The sequence below is a fragment of the Dipodomys ordii genome, unplaced genomic scaffold, assembly GCF_000151885.1.
Source record: "Dipodomys ordii isolate 6190 unplaced genomic scaffold, Dord_2.0 Scaffold5, whole genome shotgun sequence".
Taxonomy (NCBI): Eukaryota; Metazoa; Chordata; class Mammalia; order Rodentia; family Heteromyidae; genus Dipodomys; species Dipodomys ordii.
The window spans coordinates 21,657,100-21,675,328 of record NW_012267221.1 but is presented as its reverse complement, the minus strand read 5'-3'; the positions used below and the strand labels follow the sequence as shown (position 1 = coordinate 21,675,328).

The following is an 18,229-nucleotide window of genomic DNA, read 5'->3' as shown; positions in this document are numbered from 1 at the left end:
GCCACTTCTGGCTTTTTTTCTTTTTGCTTATGTGGTGCTGAGGAATTGAACCTAGGGCCTTATGCACGCAAGGCAAGCGCTCTACCACTGAGCCACCTTCCCAGCCCATCTTATAGCATAATTTTTCTTACACATTAATCATGTTTATCCTCTGTTCCTTGATCAGTCTCATATTGGTTCGTTAATACAGTTAATAATTTTCTTTGGCTACCTGTAAGGTAACTTGTCCTGAGAACCAGCAGTAGAGTCTAGCTAGGCATTCAGAGTACTTACTTAAAGGCAACATAACCTTGGGAAGTTACTTAATCCCTCTGTGGCTCAGTTACTTCATCTGTAAAGTGGATAATAAACGTAATACCTACTTCATAGTGTGTTGTGGAGATTAATTGATCCTATATAATGCAAAGTGTCTATACATAGCAAATAAGCAGCATCCATAACTAACTACTTATTACCATTTTCTAACATGTACTTTATTCTGTACTTGTTTTGTCTTCATTATTAGAATGTATGATTCCACAGAGAAGATCCTATCTTAAGTCTCTTTCCTGGCTATATTCTCTATATAATGAATATTCAGTAAATATGTTTGTGTAAGTAAATCAATATAGAAAAATATAAGCTCCAGTTCCTCTATATTAGCAGTTTACAAGATCAAAAATTAGTATAGTAGCTAAACATAGACTTCAGAATCCAAGAGATCTGAAATAAGTTCTTCCTGCAGTTATTTTGAATATTAAAGGAGGCAAGACATAAAACCTCTTGTGTGCCCAGTCTTTCTATCTCAGTCTCTCTCTGGATCTCTGTAGTACTGAGGAATAAAACTTAGGGTCTTGTGTATACTAAGCAAGTGCTCTACCACTAAGCTACATCCCCAACTGTAGCTTTTATAGTATTATATCACACTCCTCAAAGAGCCACTTGGAGAGAAACAAACATACATTAAGCACAGTAGAAATGCCACTTCTAATGAGATCAACACTGACAGACATCTATCGTAGCTTAAAAAGCTCACTGGAAGTATTGAAGAGATCCTAAGGACTGCCTGGTCTTGGGCTTTGATTCTGAATGCTTACACACACATGACTCTAAGGATGACATGAGTAGTGTCATGCAGTGAAATGCTTCACTACTTAAGAACTGCAAGAAAAGTATTTCAATAAAGGATTGCTTGACCAAACAAGGCAAAAAGCCAACCCAGCTCCTCATAATGACCATCTATTACCAGTGAAGTCTATCAGTAACCTCTCAGACTTCCTCCCTTCCTCAGGCTACAGAAAAATGGAGAAAATTCATAATGCCTACCCTTTGAAATGGATTTGACAGGGAAAGATAAAAAGGTCTCTAGAAAAAGTAGAATGTCAAGGGAAATTTACTTGTAAAAAAAAAGAGAAAGAAAAAAGGAAAGAGAGGGAAGAATGCAGAATGCCTTGTGAGTTAATTTGCATTTTCTAATATTTAATGCAGAGAATCATAAAATATACATTCTCTTTTTGTCTGGCCTTTTTCACTCACCCTAATTATTTTGAGATCAGAACTTCCCAATTGTATATCTTAAATATGATAGTTTATGTATTGCAAGTATACTTCAAAAGCTGTTAAAATAAGGGTATGTCCATATGCTGAAAAATTATTTAGCAGTTAAAAAAAATAAGAGATATTTGTAGGGCTGGGAAGGTGGCTCAGTGGTAGAGTGCTTGCACCACATAAGCAAAAAGAAAAAAGCTGGAAGTGGTGCTGTGGCTCAAGTGGTAGAGCGCTAGCCTTGAGCCGAAGAGCTGAGGGACAGCGCCCAGGCCCAGAGTTCAGGCCCCACGACTGGACCTCCCCCGCCCAAAAAAAATAGATATTTGTATATTGACAATGAAGAGGTGGTATGGTATGGCATTAAATAAAAAGAGCATCTTGTAAGGAAGTATTCTTAGTTTGACTTATTTTTTGTTATTTTGTACAACATATGTACAAAAATTTTATTTTTACATTGTTGATAAAATTCTTGTCCTGATAGCAGTGCTTATTTCATGGATACAAGAGGTAGAGAAGGTGCTGTATTTTATATATATTGGTGCTATTTGAATTTTAATTAAATGAAAAAAGAGAGCCCTCCCCCATTACTCAACTACATTCTGTCCCCCACCTTGCTATCTATCTGATGATACATTATATATTCTTTAGTGTGGCCTTCAAAACCTGAACAGTTTTCAGTTCTACCAAATCTTCTTCATCTTCATATCTCCAATTCATAGCTCAGCACCTGATATATAATAAAGGTTCCCAGTAAATATTTAATGAGGGAGGTAGTGACTGATTTCTTTCATTGTGTGTAGATGTCGCAAGACATTGGTTCTGTCTGGGTTTGTTAGCTAGTTATTCCTAAGTAGGAAACTGATTTGCTACTAATAATTATTGACTGTAATATTCATTATAACCAGAAAAGGAAGTGGGCAGACAGGACTCAGAAATCTAAATTAGCATCAGTAGTGCAAATGAAGCTTAATTGAAGTTAGTAATATTAAAGGCACTTAATAGATGACATGCCTATAACAGCTGTATTTCATCAATTCTGAAATTGATATTTTTTTCACAAGTTAACATCTTTGAGATCATTACACTACTTAGAATTGGTAGCATCTTAAAATTGTAATTGGAATTTTTCCCCTTTCCTTTTTACTAGTACAGAAAATAATGACAACTTTGATTGATAAAATAGGATGGCTTTAATTTTGAACTATTACAGTCTATTTGACTAATACAGAAACGGAGAGACATAAAAAAATTGTATCATTTTCCTATGCCATACATCAAGGCTAATATATAGGGTAGTTGTTATGTTAGAAAACCATTAAAACCTTTAAAGAGTGGACATTGAACCTGGAGGCAGAGCATAGCAGTTCACACCCATAATCCCAACTTTAGGAAGGCAGAGATCAGAAGGCCAGCACAACAAATAAAATGGTAACAAGGTTCTATCTTGATAAATAAACTTAATGGGAAATGTAAGTAGGAAGATTGGTGACCTTTTTAGATCAAATAGGAAAGGAAATTTGATTAGTATATTTTTGTTTGGTGGATTTTCTTCTTCTTTTTTGTTTCATTGTTCTTTTATCCTGTCTTAATCTGGGTATACTGAATACTTGTTTTGTACTCTTTTCTGTGTACTCCTTTTTTAGCTATCTATCTTTGCATAACTTTTTAGAGTAACAGTTTCAAATGTGTTGGCCTCAGGATCCCTTTATACACCAAAATCACTAAGAACCTGAAAGACCTTGTATATAGTAGATTATATAATATAGTTATATTTTCCCTGTTAGAAGTGAAAACTGAGGCTGGGCACCAGTGGTTGCCACCTATAATCCTATGAAAATGGGAGACATAGATGGAAGGATTGAAATTCAAGCATAGCCCTAGCAAAAAGTTTTTAAAACCTCAGCACAGCTACATGAAAAGCTTAAATAGAAGGATTATAGACCTATTCAACTGGGCCTAAGCACAGAACTCTAGTGAGGAAAATGGAGGCTTTAAAAAAAGGAAGAGAGGAAAGAAAGGAGAGAAGGAGAGAGAGTGGGGGAGGGAGGAAAGAAAAGAAGAAGAGAGAAGGAAGTGGGGAGGGAGGCTGAAGAAGGCTGAGGCATGGCTCAAGTTGTAGATCACTGGCCCAGTAGGCACAAAGCCTTGAGTCCAGCCTCATACTACCAAAAATCACTTGTTTCAAAACAATAACAAATACATTAGATATTGTTACATATTTTAGTGAAAATATCTAAATATCCCCCAAAATGTAGTACAGAGTGCCATTATTCTAAATGTTTAGAAGTCTTTAATGTCATTAATATCTGACCAAATGGATGCAACTGGACTCTTGTGTCTACTTCTGCATTCAATTATTGTGACATACTATTCAGGCTTCATTATTGAAGGAAATTTGTTCTCACACAGATGTGTGTTTGTAAAAAAGAGTTTAATAAATAGTCTTTTCAGATAATTGTAGGCATTTTTCTTGGTATTACACTGTCTCCATGGTTGCCATTTATTAGTTGCAATATGGAATATGAAACCATATCAACGAGCATTTCATATTTTGCTGTATAATAATCCAGTGGTGTACTTTGTACCTTAGATGGCTATTTCCTATGCATCATTTCATAACATTAGGTATAGGTAGTTTGAAAAAGGTTGGTTCTGTATTTTATATATATCTTCCAAATATTGTCACATTTCATTATACAATATTTTAAAAATCTTATTTGTTAATAGTATCACTAATCTCATCATGAATATTTGTATTTGAAAACTACCAAACTCATGGTTGTAAACATGTTTTCCAAAATTTTAATTTTTGCAGGAAAACCCCAGATCTTTCTTTGGCAACAAATACTGTCATTTATTTTTCTTGAAGTGATATGCTCATTTCATTTACTTTTGAGAACATTTGCGCCAAATAGCAAACCAGAGTAACTATAGTTTTATCTACAGTTATTCTTTCAAGTAAAAACAAAATTCCATGAAAAAGTAAAGGGTTCAGTTTACCATTCAAACATAAATAACTGGCTGTGTTTACAGTTCCTGTCATATATGTGCTTATTTTAAATCAGTCATCACACTCAGCCCTGTTGTTGCATGCATACTTTCTGTCTTCTAACATATTTAATTGTTTAATTAATTAATCATCCATTCATTTTTTAAAATTTATATTTGGTATGCTGGTGATCAAACTCAGACTCTGTATATGTGAGCCAAAAGGTCAACTTTTTTTGGGGGGGTCCGGTCGTGGGGCCTGAACTCTGGGCCTGGTTGCTGTCCTTCACTCTTCAGCTCATGGCTAGCGTTCTACCATTTGAGCCACAGTGCCACTTCCGGCTTTTTTCTTTTTGCTTATGTGGTGCTGAGGAATCGAACTCAGGGCCTCATGCATGTAAGACAAGCGCTCTACCACTGAGCCACCTTCCCAGCCCCAAAAGGTCAACTTTTTAAAATTAACATCAATTATTTATACAGTGGTGGGGCCCAATATTTTATAAAACTAATGTTTACTACTTCACCAACCAGTGAAATCTGAAAAATAATTATTTGCATATATATATATACATATATATGTATATATATATATATATATATATATATATATATATATATATATATATAGTCCTTACCACTCACTAGTTGGTGGTATAGTGTATAGTAACTACTAATAATACATTTTGATACCACTGTCCTGTTTCATAAAGCAGACAGAATGACTGAGTCACTATGGGGATCACACTTTTTGTGTTACTCTTCCTTTAAGAAATAGAGTGCTACATTCTCTGAAGTATCTGGAGTCCAATATCTGAAAACAGTTGCTTCATCTATTTTACCCTGCTTTATAACTTTTATTGTAGGATGTTAAACCCATAATCAGGTATACTGTTATGGTTTTAAAAAAATCACAACAAAGGAGGGGATAACAATGCTCCATAGGAAATGTACTCATTACCTTACTCATGTAACTAACCCCTCTGTACACTGTTTTTACAATAAAAAATGTATTTAAAAAATCAAGCCTTATATAGCAGTTTTAAGTCATGGTTAACATGAAGACTTTTTAGCTATGTAGAAAAGTGTTTGTATAACTGTGTAATAAATATGACTGTTAGAGAAGTAAGCCTTATTGAAATAGTTTAGGCTGAAATTAGTAAACACTTCTTTAAACTATGAAAAAAAATATATATATATATTATTTTGGGTAGTAGGGCTCGAATTCAGGACCTTGTACTCTTGCTTCTTTTTTTTTTTTGGTTCAAGGTAGACACTCTACCACTTGTGTCATACTATTACTTCCAGACTATTTTATTTTTAAATTTCTAGTTATTATACCTTTGTCAAATTTCTCATTAAATTATGCTTAGGACTGGTATAAAACTCAGTAATAGAGTGCACAGAGACCCTAAGTTTAATCCTTTCCACTTCAAATACATAAATAAAATAGTTTTTAGACCTTTACAGACACAGTAAATAGACTGGAAAACTATATAATATCCACCCAGTTTACACTAGTTGCTTAGTTTACATTTGAGTTTTAAAATCATAATATGAAGCAGCATCACATTCCTCAGAATTTTCAAAAATGTTAATACCCAAGCTAACCTTCATGTATATGCTATTTGTCTTACTCCAGAGTCGTTTTATTTGTTTGTTTGTTTGCTGTTTATGCAGGCAGTACTGGGTGTTGAACTCAGCCTTGTGCTTGTTATGTAGGTTTGTGCCTGACACACTTACATTTTTATTGATAAGAATTGTTTGGCACTAGAGGTTCATGCCTGTAATCCCAGCTACTCAGATAGCTCAGATCTGATGATCGTGGTTCAAAGCCAGCGGCCAGTGCAGGAAAATCTTTAACAAACAAACAACAACAACAAAGCTCAGGGATAGCACCAGGCTCAGAGTTTAACCCCGAGAATGTCTATTTGTTTTTTCCTCAAGAAGAGTGATGTAAAAGGATTTTTTTTTTTTTTTTTGGTTGGTCCTGGGGCTTGAACTCTGGGCCTGGGCACTGTCCCTGTGTTCTTCAGCTCAACGCAAGCTCTCTACCACTGGAGCTACAGTGCCACTTCCGGTTTTCTAGTGGTATATTGGAGATAAGAATCTCACGGACTTTCCTGCCCAGGCTGGCTTTGAACCATGATCCTCAGATCTCAGCCTCCTGAGTAGCTAGGATTACAGGTGTGAGCCACCCGAGCTTTTGTTTTTTGTCATTGTATAAACAACTTTTCACTCAGGGTCAGATACTTTGTCTTAACAATGGATCACCACTCAGCTGGGAGCCTGTGACTCACGCCTGTAATCCTAGCTACTCTGGAGGCTGAGATCTGGATCTCGGTTCAAAGCCAGCCTGGGCAGAAAAGTCCCTGACACTCTTATAGTCAATAAATCACTCAGAAAACTGGAAGTGACGTTTTAGCTCAAGTGGTAGAGCCCTCACCTTGAACTGAAGAGCTGAGGGACAGTGCCCAGGCCCAGAGTTCAAGCCACATGACCGACAAAATAATAAAAATAAATAAATAAATGGATCACCACTGACTTTCTTTTCCACATTTAGGATTCCTTCCTGGGAGTACTGAAATGGATTTGTGTTGCACTCTAGGATTTAGAGATTTTTTGGCTTTTTTTTTAATTAAGAAAGTCAGAGGCACTACCAAATTTATGCTAACAATTACTTAGTGTAAACTGCTCTGTGAAGAGCCTGACTTGTGGTAGATGTGGATTAATCATCCCCATTTTGTGAGTGCTAGGGTGGAGCAGCAGGAACAGAGGCAGGTATTGGGTATTTACATTTCCACTTAATTTTCCTCATTCTGTGAGGAAGGTCAGTTAGGTACTCTCACTAGACATGTTTTATAGGAGTAAATTGAAGTTTTCAAAGGGTAGTTGACTTGCCCAGTGACATAATATCATCTCTTGATACTGTAAAATCAGAGCCCATTTTTACCTGTGTTCCTGTGTAATAGACCCAGGACAGTGACAAAATTCTCCCTTTAGCAATCAGTGGATTTTATTGAAGTAACTCTTATCCTGATTTTTAGTGTCTGGCATATAAACGAGGATTAACATCTGACCCAGTGAACCTTTCTCAGTTTTTTCCATAAAATTTTTAATGATAATTATTGTATATCTTAAATATGTAATATAGTCTTTGTATAAATATAGTATTCTAAAAATACTTCTAGTTCAAGCAATATTACAATGTTAAGCTAATTACGTTTCTTATTCTACTATTCCAATGTAAGTTATTTTTTCACCATTTAGGATCTTTATTCAAAATGTACAAAATAATATTCAGTGGTTATAATTATATATGATTTGGGGATCTGCTTTTTTAACCTCATACTGCTTCATAAACTTTTGCATATCATTGCAGAGTAGTCAAATTGTGTTAGATTCCTGAATAGTATTTCTTTGAACTACCATCTTTTTCCTTTCCCTATCACCAGTCTTTTGTCATTGTTTAGTGTTGCAGCTCATGTGTTAGTGTAGGTTTTTTTCCCTATAGAATTTCACTGTTCTTTTGAGAGACTTTGTTACAATAAATTCCTAGGACTATAATTCATAGATCATTTTCCATTATTTTTGTTGTTAAATGCCTGATTGTTTGTTTGCTTATTATTTGTCTCTGTGCTTAAATGCTATTATTGTATTTATTACAACATTGTTAATATCAGACCTGGTAAGATTCATATTGCTGGCAGGTAGGTTTTGGTATATGTGAATCAGATTCTTCTCAAAAAGAAATGCTGTCAAGTGGCAGTTGTGGAGGAAGTCTCCATAAATACAGTGGCAATATTCCAATAGTATAGTAGGAAAGTCTTCAGGAGCTTAGGATGTAAGATACCCCTCCACAGCAGTTAAGAAAATGAACCAGCACAGAGAACAGTATGAGGAAGTTAAGAGCAATTTAAGAAATAACCAAATCTATTAAGCACTTGAGAAGTAGGAAGATTAACAGTTCAACACAGATGCTTGAAGCAGCAAACCACATATTCACTCATTGTCTCCTGATTTGCTTCTCTGCCAGGGAAATCAATGCTTCTGTTTTTGTTTTTGTTTTGTTTAAAGATGGAGGTCTTATCTTGGTGTCCAGACTGTCTCCTGGGGTCAAGAGATTCTTCTGTTTCAGTGTGTGTGTGTGTGTGTGTGTGTGTGCGCGCTCGCGCGTGTGTGCGCACGTGTGTCTGTGCGCACACGCGTGTGCCGTGTGCACGCATCAATCTTGGGGCTTGAACTCAGGGCCTTTATGCTGTCTCTGAGCTTTTTTGCTCTAGTATTCTACCATTTGAGCCACAGCTCTGCTTATGGCTTTTGCTAGTTATTTAGAAATGAGTCTTATGGACTTTTTTTTTCTTTTCTTTTCCTTTTTTTTTTTTTTTGCCAGAGCTGGCTTCAAATTGTGATCCTCAGATCCTGAGTAGCTAGAATTATAGGCATGAGCCACTAGTAACTGGCTATGAAAGGATTTTTTTTTTTTTACCAGTCCTGGGAGTTGAACTCAGGACCTGGGCACTGTCCCTGAGCCTTTCTGTGCTCAAGGCTAGCACTCTACCACTTGAGCCACAGTGCCACTTTTGGCTTTTCTGTGTATGTGGTACTGAGGAATTGAACCCAGGGCAATGTTAGGCAAGCACTCTACCATTAAGCCACATTCCCGGGCTTCTGCCTGCCCCTTTTAAAGCCAAATTTAACATACAAACCTTTAAAGAAATCAGTCACGGGGCTTTAACTCAGAGCTTGGGCTCTTTCCCTGAGTGCTAGTGGGTAAATTTCTTTAATGAAACTTTGATTTTTAAACTCTGATCTTCTTTCTTAGAGACCCCAGTGTGCCTTTTTTTTTAAAATCCCTTTTAAAAAACAAGTAATTAAAAATAGAAGTTTTGCCGGGAGCTGGTGGCTCATGCCTGTAATCCTAGCTGCTCAGGAGGCTGAGATCTGAGGATTGTGGTTCAAAGCCAGCCTGGGCAAGAAAGGCCGTGAAACTCTTATCTCCAATAAACCACCACAAAACTGGAAGTGGCGCTGTGGCTCAAGTGGTAGAGCACTAACCTTGAGCTGAAGAGCTGAGGGACAGTGCTCAGACCCAGAGTACAAGCCCATGACCAAAAAAAAAAAAAAAAGGTTTTTTGCCTTCTAGAGGTGTGTTTAAATGATGTCATTGGAGTACAGCTTCTTGTATCTAATTTTATAGATACAACTTATAGAACCAAACCTAGCATCATCCTACCCAGAGCAAGTCTTTAACCATCATTTTACCCCCAATTTCTCACATACTCAGTACTGAAAGTCTGGAATCACTCCTTTTCTTCTCCAGTACCTGGTTTGCCCCAGATCATAAGTTAGCCTTTCTGTGTTTCCCCTTTCACATTTCTTTCTGTTTCCCATTGCTACTGCTTATTCCTGAGACTCATCACTCCTAGGCTGTGGCAATAGTCTTAATTTGTCTCTCTCTTCACCTCCACTTCATTTTGTAGTTACTTAGCATCGTCTATAAATCTGCTCGTGACCCTGCTTTCAGTGTCTCCTGCAATGACCCAAGAGAACCAGTCAAAATGTGTTTTTTCCTTGCTTCTTATAGACACTGTCATATCACTGTCTATATTGCCAGCTTCTTTTTTTTTTAATTTAATTTAATTTTATTTGTGAACATACTGTACAGAGGGGTTACAATTACATGGGCAGGATAATGCGTACATTTCTTACCAAGCATTGCAGCCTCCTCCTTTGTTTACCCTTCACATCCCTTCCCAGCCTCCCCCCTCCCCCCCCAATCCCAATCCTTCTCCTTCCCCCCCCCCACCCCCACACCGACGTTGTAAAGCTCGTTTTGGACATGACAACTTGTACTTCTCATGGTTGCAACAGGTCCACCTGTATCCTTAAACAACTGGTTTTTCCCCATCTCCTCCACAAGTTATACTGACATCAAATATAGTGAAAGCAGGGGTTATACTGTGGGGGAGGGACATACAAAGCAACAAAGAGATAATCTTATAAATGCATTAGAAACACATGCATGAAAGAAAAAAAAACATTAAAATCCATATCTAAGGGTTCATTTTCCTGACATCACATTATCTGACCTTTTCCGCTTGACTCATACATATACTAGATATTGCAAATAAGGGAAACCATGGGACCTATGTTTCTTTGGGCCTGGCTTACTTCACTTAATATAATTTTTTCCAAGTTTTTCCATTTCCTAACAAATGGGGCAATTTCATTCTTTCTGATGGAGGCATAGGATTCCATTGTGTATATATACCACATTTTCTTGATCCATTCATCTACTGAGGGGCATCTGGGTTGGTTCCATATCTTAGCTATGGTAAATAATGCTGCAATAAATATAGTTCTGCTGGTAGCTTTAGTGTGGTCTTGTTTGTAAACATTTGGGTAAATGCCCAAAAGTGGGATTGCTGGGTCATAGGGGAGTTCTATGTGAAGTCTTTTGAGGAACCTCCATACTGTTTTCCAAAGTGGTTGAACAAGTTTACATTCCCACCAACAATGAAGTAAGGTTCCTTTCTGTCCACATCCCCTCCAGTATCTGTTGTTGTTAGAGTTCTTGATTTTTGCCATTCTAACTGGAGTGAGGTGATATCTCAATGATGTTTTGATTTGCATTTCTTTTATTATTGCCAGCTTCTTAATGACAACAGTAATGACATGACCATATTCTCTCAGACCTGGACCCACCCCCACCTTTGTATTTAACCCTTCCTGTTTTTTCTCAGCTAGTATTAACTGTCTAAACTCCCACTTGTTGAGTGCTAACCACTATATTCCATTGTATTGCTGTGTATTTTTTCTATTTGCACTAGGAAAATTTATGCCCTTGATGTGCATAAATTCAGTCTTAAAACTCAATATTTGCACAGCTTTGGTAGGCAACAATAGACTAAAGGGTAAGAAGATATACTTTTTTTTGGTGGTACTTGAATTTGAACTCTGGATGTTCTGTTTGCTAAGCAGATACTCCACCATTTTGAGCCATGATCCTACCCTTTTAGCTTTACTTCTTTTTAAAGAGGGTCTTTTGTCTTTGTATGATGTGGCCTAGACTTTTTAGGCTTCCGACCTTAGTTGGGATGATAGGTAAGTACCACATATATGTACATATCCAGCTTTTACTGATTGAGATGGAGTCTTGCATACTTTTTACCTTGGCTGGACTTGAACCAGAATATTCCTAGTCTCCCCATTCCTGATAGCTGGGATTACAGGTACAGTGGGCCACTGGGTACAGTGGCTCACAGTTTGAACTCAGTTTCTGACTGGCTAGTTACTAAACATCTGTTTCCTCATATGAACAGTGTCATCATCCCCTACTAAGGAAAGGATCAATAAGACAAATGCATATAAAATGTACTTAGCATAATGTCTGTCATTTGATAAATAATAATGGGAAATGCTAATCAAAACAATACTGAGATTCTTCCTCACCCCAGTTAGAATGACCATTATCAAGAAAACAACAATAACAGATGCGGGTGGAAATGTGATCAAAATAGAACCTTTATACACTTGTTCAACTCCTCCAGAAACCAGTATGGAGGTTCCTCAAAAACCATTCCCGTGGATCTATCCTAAAGATTACAAACAAGGACATAATAAAGCCATCAGCACAAGCACATTCATTGAAGCACTATTTGCTATAGCCAAGGTATAGAATTAGCTTGGATGTCCTTCACTGGACAAGTGGATCAAGAAAATGTGGCATATACACAATGGAATTTTACTCATCCATTAGAAAGAATGATATTGTATCACTTGTAAAGAAATGGAAAGACCTGGAATAAATTAAGTGAAGTAAGTCAGGCCCAGGGAGACAAAGGATCCATGTTTCCCTTATATTTAAAATCTAGATCTAACTTAAAACTTGTAAGTAAAAATGTTGGATGGTATGCAAGTACATTCAGATGTGTTAACTGAAATATGGTAGATTCAAGGGAGAACTCAAATAGTGTAATTCCACAGAAAGGCAAAAACCAAAGTTCAACAAAATGAACATCAGGAAATGGGTACTTGAAAGTGATGGGGTAGAGTTGAGGGGAGAAAGGGTAGATGAATGAAGTGTAGGAGAATACAATCAAGAATTCAATGTGTGCTGGGCACCAGTGGCTTAAGCCTGTAATCCTAGCTACTCAGGAGACTGAGATCTGAGGATCACAGTTCAAAGCCAGCCCAGGTAGGAAAGTCCTTGAGACTCCTATCTCCAATAAACCACTCAGAAAACTGGAAGTGGCGTCGTGTCTCAAGTGGTAGGAGTGCGCCTTGAGCTGAAGAGTTGAGGGACAGCACCAAGGGCCAGAGTTCAAGCCCCATGACCGACATAAGAAAAAAAAAGAATTCAATTATACCCTACAAAATTATGAAAAGTGAGGGAAGGAGTGGGTTGAGAGGGATAGGTGAGAATGTTGAAAGGGATAGCTGATCATGATGCATTGTATTCATAAACCCTTTAAAAAATGGTTATGGGGCTTGAACATAGGGCTTGCTGCTCAAGGCTAGATCTGTCCTACTTTCAGCCACTTTGAGCTCCACTTCTAGTTTTCAGTTGATTAATTGGCAATAAAAGTCTTATTACCTTCCTGCCAAGGCTGGCTTCAAACCACAGTCCTCAGATCTCAACCTCCTGAGTAGCTAGAATTGCAGGCGTGAGCCACTAGCACCCAGCATAAACTGTTTTGTTAAATAGCAACTCCTTTGTGTAACTACTTGAAGATAATTTTTTAAGAAAGAAAAAAGATTCTCTAACATGTATGTATAAGCTAATCTTTTAAAATTTAAAGCATCTAATAATAAAATCAAATCTAGGGCCCAGAATGGTGGGTAGTCCTAGCTATTCAGGAGGCTGAAATCTGAGGATAGTGATTCAACATTATCAAGGGCAAAAGTTAGCAAAATCTTATTCCAAAAACATGCTGGGCACAGTGATTCATGTCTATACTTGCAATTATTTAAAGGAACTGTAGTTGATGGCAATCTGGAACAAATTATGAGGTCCTATATGAAAGACCAAACTAAAAGTGAAAGGACTGGACATGTGTTTCAAGTGGTAGACTACTTGTCTAGCAAGGGTAAGGTCCTGAATTCAAACTCCTTTGTGGGAAAAAACAAAAACAAAAACCACAGGGTAAGTACAAAATATTTTAAAATTTACATCTCTCTGGCAGTGGAATGTTAATATATAGTGTTATAATATGAGCATTAAAATAGTATTAAAGGATGTTAGGTTCATAAATTAACCAAAAAACAAGTAAATTTAGCCTTGGAGTAAAATACAGCACTATACCAACACCCATATAATCATGCCCCAGAGTGTTCTGGGGATGTGACTTCCACAACCATTTCCCAGAAGTGACTGGGACTTGCAGCAAGGCCAGCTTTAAACAGAAGGACTGTAGGAGTTGTAAGGTTGCATAGCACCATCAGGAGAAGCATTTGACAAAATGTATTCATCTGACATGGAATTAGTTCATATCTCTTGTGTTTGCCTTACTCTAGAATGAAAAATGTAGTCCCTAGTGCTGGTTTTTTCTGCCTTCTTTAGTTACACAGCATATTTTATAACAGCCTTCTTATTTTTTTCAATAGGGATCACATGCAATGGTCTAAAGAAGAAGAAGAAGAAGCTAGAAAAAAAGTCGAAGAAAATTCAGCTGTGCAAGTCATTCTAGAAAAGCAAGGTAGGCAACTACATATGGCTTTGGAGTCTTGCCTCTCAGTTTGACTTTCTGTTGGCTCAGTTCACACTCTGATCTCCTTTCCTCCTCCTTGTGTCATTGCTTTTGTTCCTTTTGGTAGAATTCCCAGTTCTTCAAGTAGAGTGGGACCAAAATTAATGAAATAAATTATGTATTCACCCTATAATTGGTCTTTTGGTAGTCATATTGCTTTTTCTGGGAAATACACATATGGGTGGCATTTTAAGCAAGATATGAAAATATAACTTTAAATTTTTTTCTCTTGCACTGCTGCTTTCAGTATGCTATTGTGTGTCTCACTTGCTAGGAACTTTGAACAAATTTATAAGCTTTAAATGTAAAGTTATATTAAAATGCCATTTATTTTTCCAGATAAAGCTTCAAAAAAACTCAAAAGCACACTTTTTTAGGCTTTTGTATTTAGGCTTTAAATAAGTCCTCTTCAACCTTCATATATGGCTTTTTATTTTCTTTTTCTGTAGTATTAGGGTTTGAACTCAGAGTAGCCTGCTTCCTTGGCAGGTACTATATTCCTGAGCTACATGTCTCCAGCTCTTTTATGGGGGGGGAGGGGTGTCATGGGCTTGAACTCTGGGCTTGGGCACTGTCCATGTGCTTTTCAGCTCAAGGCAGCGCTCTACTGCTTGAGCACAGCACCACTTCTGGTTTTCTAGTGGTTTATTGGAGATAAGAGTCTCATGGAGTTTCCTGCCCTGGCTGGCTTTGAACTGTGATCCTCAGATCCCAGCCTCTTGAGTAGCTAGGATTAAAGGCGAGAGCCACTGGCATCCAGCGAGCTCTTTTTTTTTTTTTTAAACTGGTTACTTGGGCTCACTTCTTGTCCAAGTACCTATATCTAGATCATGATCCACCTATTTGAGGCTTCCTGGCATAGCTGGGACAACATGTCACCATGTCCAGCTTCCTCTGTTAAAATGGACTCTCACAGGTTTTTCTTCTCTATCTGGCCTGGAACTGAGATCCCAATTTCAGCCTCCCACATAGCTGGGATGACAGGCATACTGCATCCAGTTACATAAATGGCTTTTGGAAAATTGACCTGTAATACGGTGAAAGAATAATAATAAAAGACAGGTTTTAACAGGATATAGAGAAATAGGAGTCCTGTGCACTACTGATGGAATTGTAAAATGGTACAGCCACTATGGAAAACAATATGAAGTTTTCCTTAAAAAATTTAAAATTGAACTCCCATGTAATCTGGCAATTCATTTGTAAGCTATATCCAAAAATGTGAAAAGCGAGCTCTCAAAGCCAAATTTGCATTGACCATACTCATAATAGGCAAAAGATAGAAGCAATTCAAATATACATGTTATAAAGTAAAATTTTAAAGACTGTCCTATTCATAAATTAATGAAAAGGCAAGTAAATTTAGCCTTAGAGTAATCATGTGCTCGAGTATTCTGGGGACATGAATCCAGCAGCCACTTTACAAAGGTGGCTGGTGTGTGTAACCACCTTGGATGGATGAATAAACAAAACAGTGTACTGGTGGTTGCCAATGGTTGAATGTGAGGCAGAAAATGGATTATTTAATGGGTTTAGTGTTAGAGTTTGGCAATATGTAGAGGTTTCATAAACTTGTTTTGTAACAGTGTGAAAATACTTAATACTACTTAAGTATATACTTAAAAATGGTTAAGCTGCTAACTTTTATATCATACATTCTCTATCATAATTTATCAAAAGCACACCAAAAGTAAGTAAATAAGAAAAGAAAGTGGTCTGTGTCCTTCTCATTGTATACATGGGAACCCACAGTTACTCTACCTGACTCCTATATTCTCAATGTGAGCTTTTCCACCTTATTTTTACTTGAAAAGATTTTTTTTAGAGCATATTGATTCCCTTTGTCCCTCCCTCCCTTCTTCCTTTCTTTCCTCTCCTCCCTCCCCCCTCTTTCTTTTTATGTCAGTGCTGGGCTTGAACTTGAGGCATGGGCTTTGTCAGTTAGCTTTTTTGATCAGGGCTGGTGCTCTATCACTTGAGCTACAGCTCCACTTCTGGCATTTTGGTAGTAATTAGAGATAAGAGTCTTAGGGACTTTCCTGTGTGGCTGGCTTTGAATTGCCATCCTCATATCTTAGCCTCCTGAGTAGCTAGGATAAAAAGCATGTGCCATCTGCACCCCGTTCTTGTTCTTTTTTTAAAAAACAGTTTCTTGAAGTACCAAAGAGTTAAATGAATTTATTAAATTTATGAATAAATTCTCACAAAGTTCAAATGATTTTTGCCAAGTGAATCTATGTACGTTTTTTTGTGTTGTTTTTTGTGTGTTTTGTGTTTGTTTTTTGTTGTCATGAGGCTTGAGCTTTGGGCCTGGGCACTGTCCCTCAGCAATTCAGCTCAAGGCTGGTGCTCTACTACTTGAGCCACAGTGCCTCTTCCAGTTTTCTGGTGGCTTATTGGAGATTAGAGTCTCACAGAATTTCCTGCCCAGAAGGCTTTGAACTTCGAACCTCAGATCTCAACCTCCTGAGATTATAGGATTATAGGCATGAGCCACCAGTGCCTGGCTTCCAAGTGAATATATTTTTGTAAATAGTACTCACATGAAGAGAAAAAAAAAATTACCCTAACCTAGCAGCTTCCTCATACTTTTTCCCAATGTTGGAATGCTCCTCAGCTGGTCACATGTCATCATGAGCAATTATTATTCTAGCTTTGATACTATTGGTTTGTTTTACTAGAACATTTTGGTTCTAGTTGCTGTCCTTTGTTGGTCACTCTTGTGGCAATATCAGTGTAATCTAACAGTGGATCAGAGTAAGCAAACTGCAGCCTAAAAGAGGACTACAACTTGCTGCCTGTTTTAAAATTTTTAGTTTTATGAGAACACATTATTTTTTGGCATTGTTGTATGGCTGCTTTTGAGCTACAAATACGGAGTTTAGTAGTTGCAGCAAAACTGTGTGCATGCCATAAAGACTGAAATGCCTATGTGATCCTTTTACAGAGAAGATTTCTCAAGATTAAAGCTAGAATTTTGTTCCTAGATTGATCAGCGGTCCTGAAGCCCCAGGGGAAAATGTTGGCATTCCTTTGTATCATTCAGCTTAGTGAATATCACAAGTGACTATTTTACAATAGAGGCTGAGGTCTGAAGTAAAAGTAGCTAGGGAGACTGGGTTAATAAGACAGCCCTCAGCCCTTAGCAAGTAAAGGGGCTAGTGTTGATCTATCTTGTCCTCCAGTATCCCTTAGTGGTAGTTCTCCTTCTTTATCCTCAGTACTAATGTGTCCTGGGGGTGCACAGGAAAGAAGAGCATCTGATTCCCAGTAGAATTGTTCTGTTTTTCACGAACTCCAGCCACACAGTCTCAGACTGGAATATGGCCAATGAGTGAGAATGCATACCAGAGGCAGTACTGCCTACAGTCCAACCAGTATTGCATTCCTTTGCAGGAGCTCTGTCACACTGTTTCTGAGGAAGTATAACTTTGCTTCTTTGCCAGCAGCTGCACAGACATATTTTCCACATTACTCAAGCTTCTGTTAGTAGCCACCTGGATGTGATGGGGAGTGTCAAGTCTAAACTGAATTAAAGTTATCAGACATTTTAATTCATTTCCAGGAAGTTAAAAACTATTCACAGTGTATTTCCTGATCATATAAAAAAACAAGGATTTTTTTCACTTTCCTTTGAATATTTCTGTACAGAATATAAATAGATGAACAGGGCCGATAATATTCCCTTAAAGTGCTCTGGATGCGGCTGCCTATTTTGTCCTATTTATGTTAACAATGAACTTGAGTGAAGCTAATGAGAAGGTTATTTTAGGGCCTTGGAAACCGCAGTAAAGGAAAATGACAGTTCCCACAGAACCATAGTGTGACCAAAATAGAAAGGTGGTGACTGGCCTCTCTCTATAGAAGCAGGAAAGACAGGGAGGAGAGGGTTGATGGTACCATTCTGAAGCATTTGATTTGCTTATTAGTATTGCCAGTCTCTTTCTGAGGAAGTTTCGCTGGCT

The 18,229-nt window shown here is 37.5% G+C and overlaps 1 protein-coding gene across 1 annotated transcript in view; it reads left to right on the top strand.

Moving 5' to 3' along the window:
- The window catches only part of Mettl8 (methyltransferase like 8), a 99,433-nt gene that overhangs the window by 57,016 nt on the left and 24,188 nt on the right, over positions 1–18,229 (top strand). Inside the window, exon 3 of the mRNA XM_013028405.1 lies at positions 14,122–14,213. Coding sequence (XP_012883859.1) covers positions 14,122–14,213 — 92 coding nt within the window. The remainder of the gene's footprint in view (positions 1–14,121; positions 14,214–18,229) is intronic.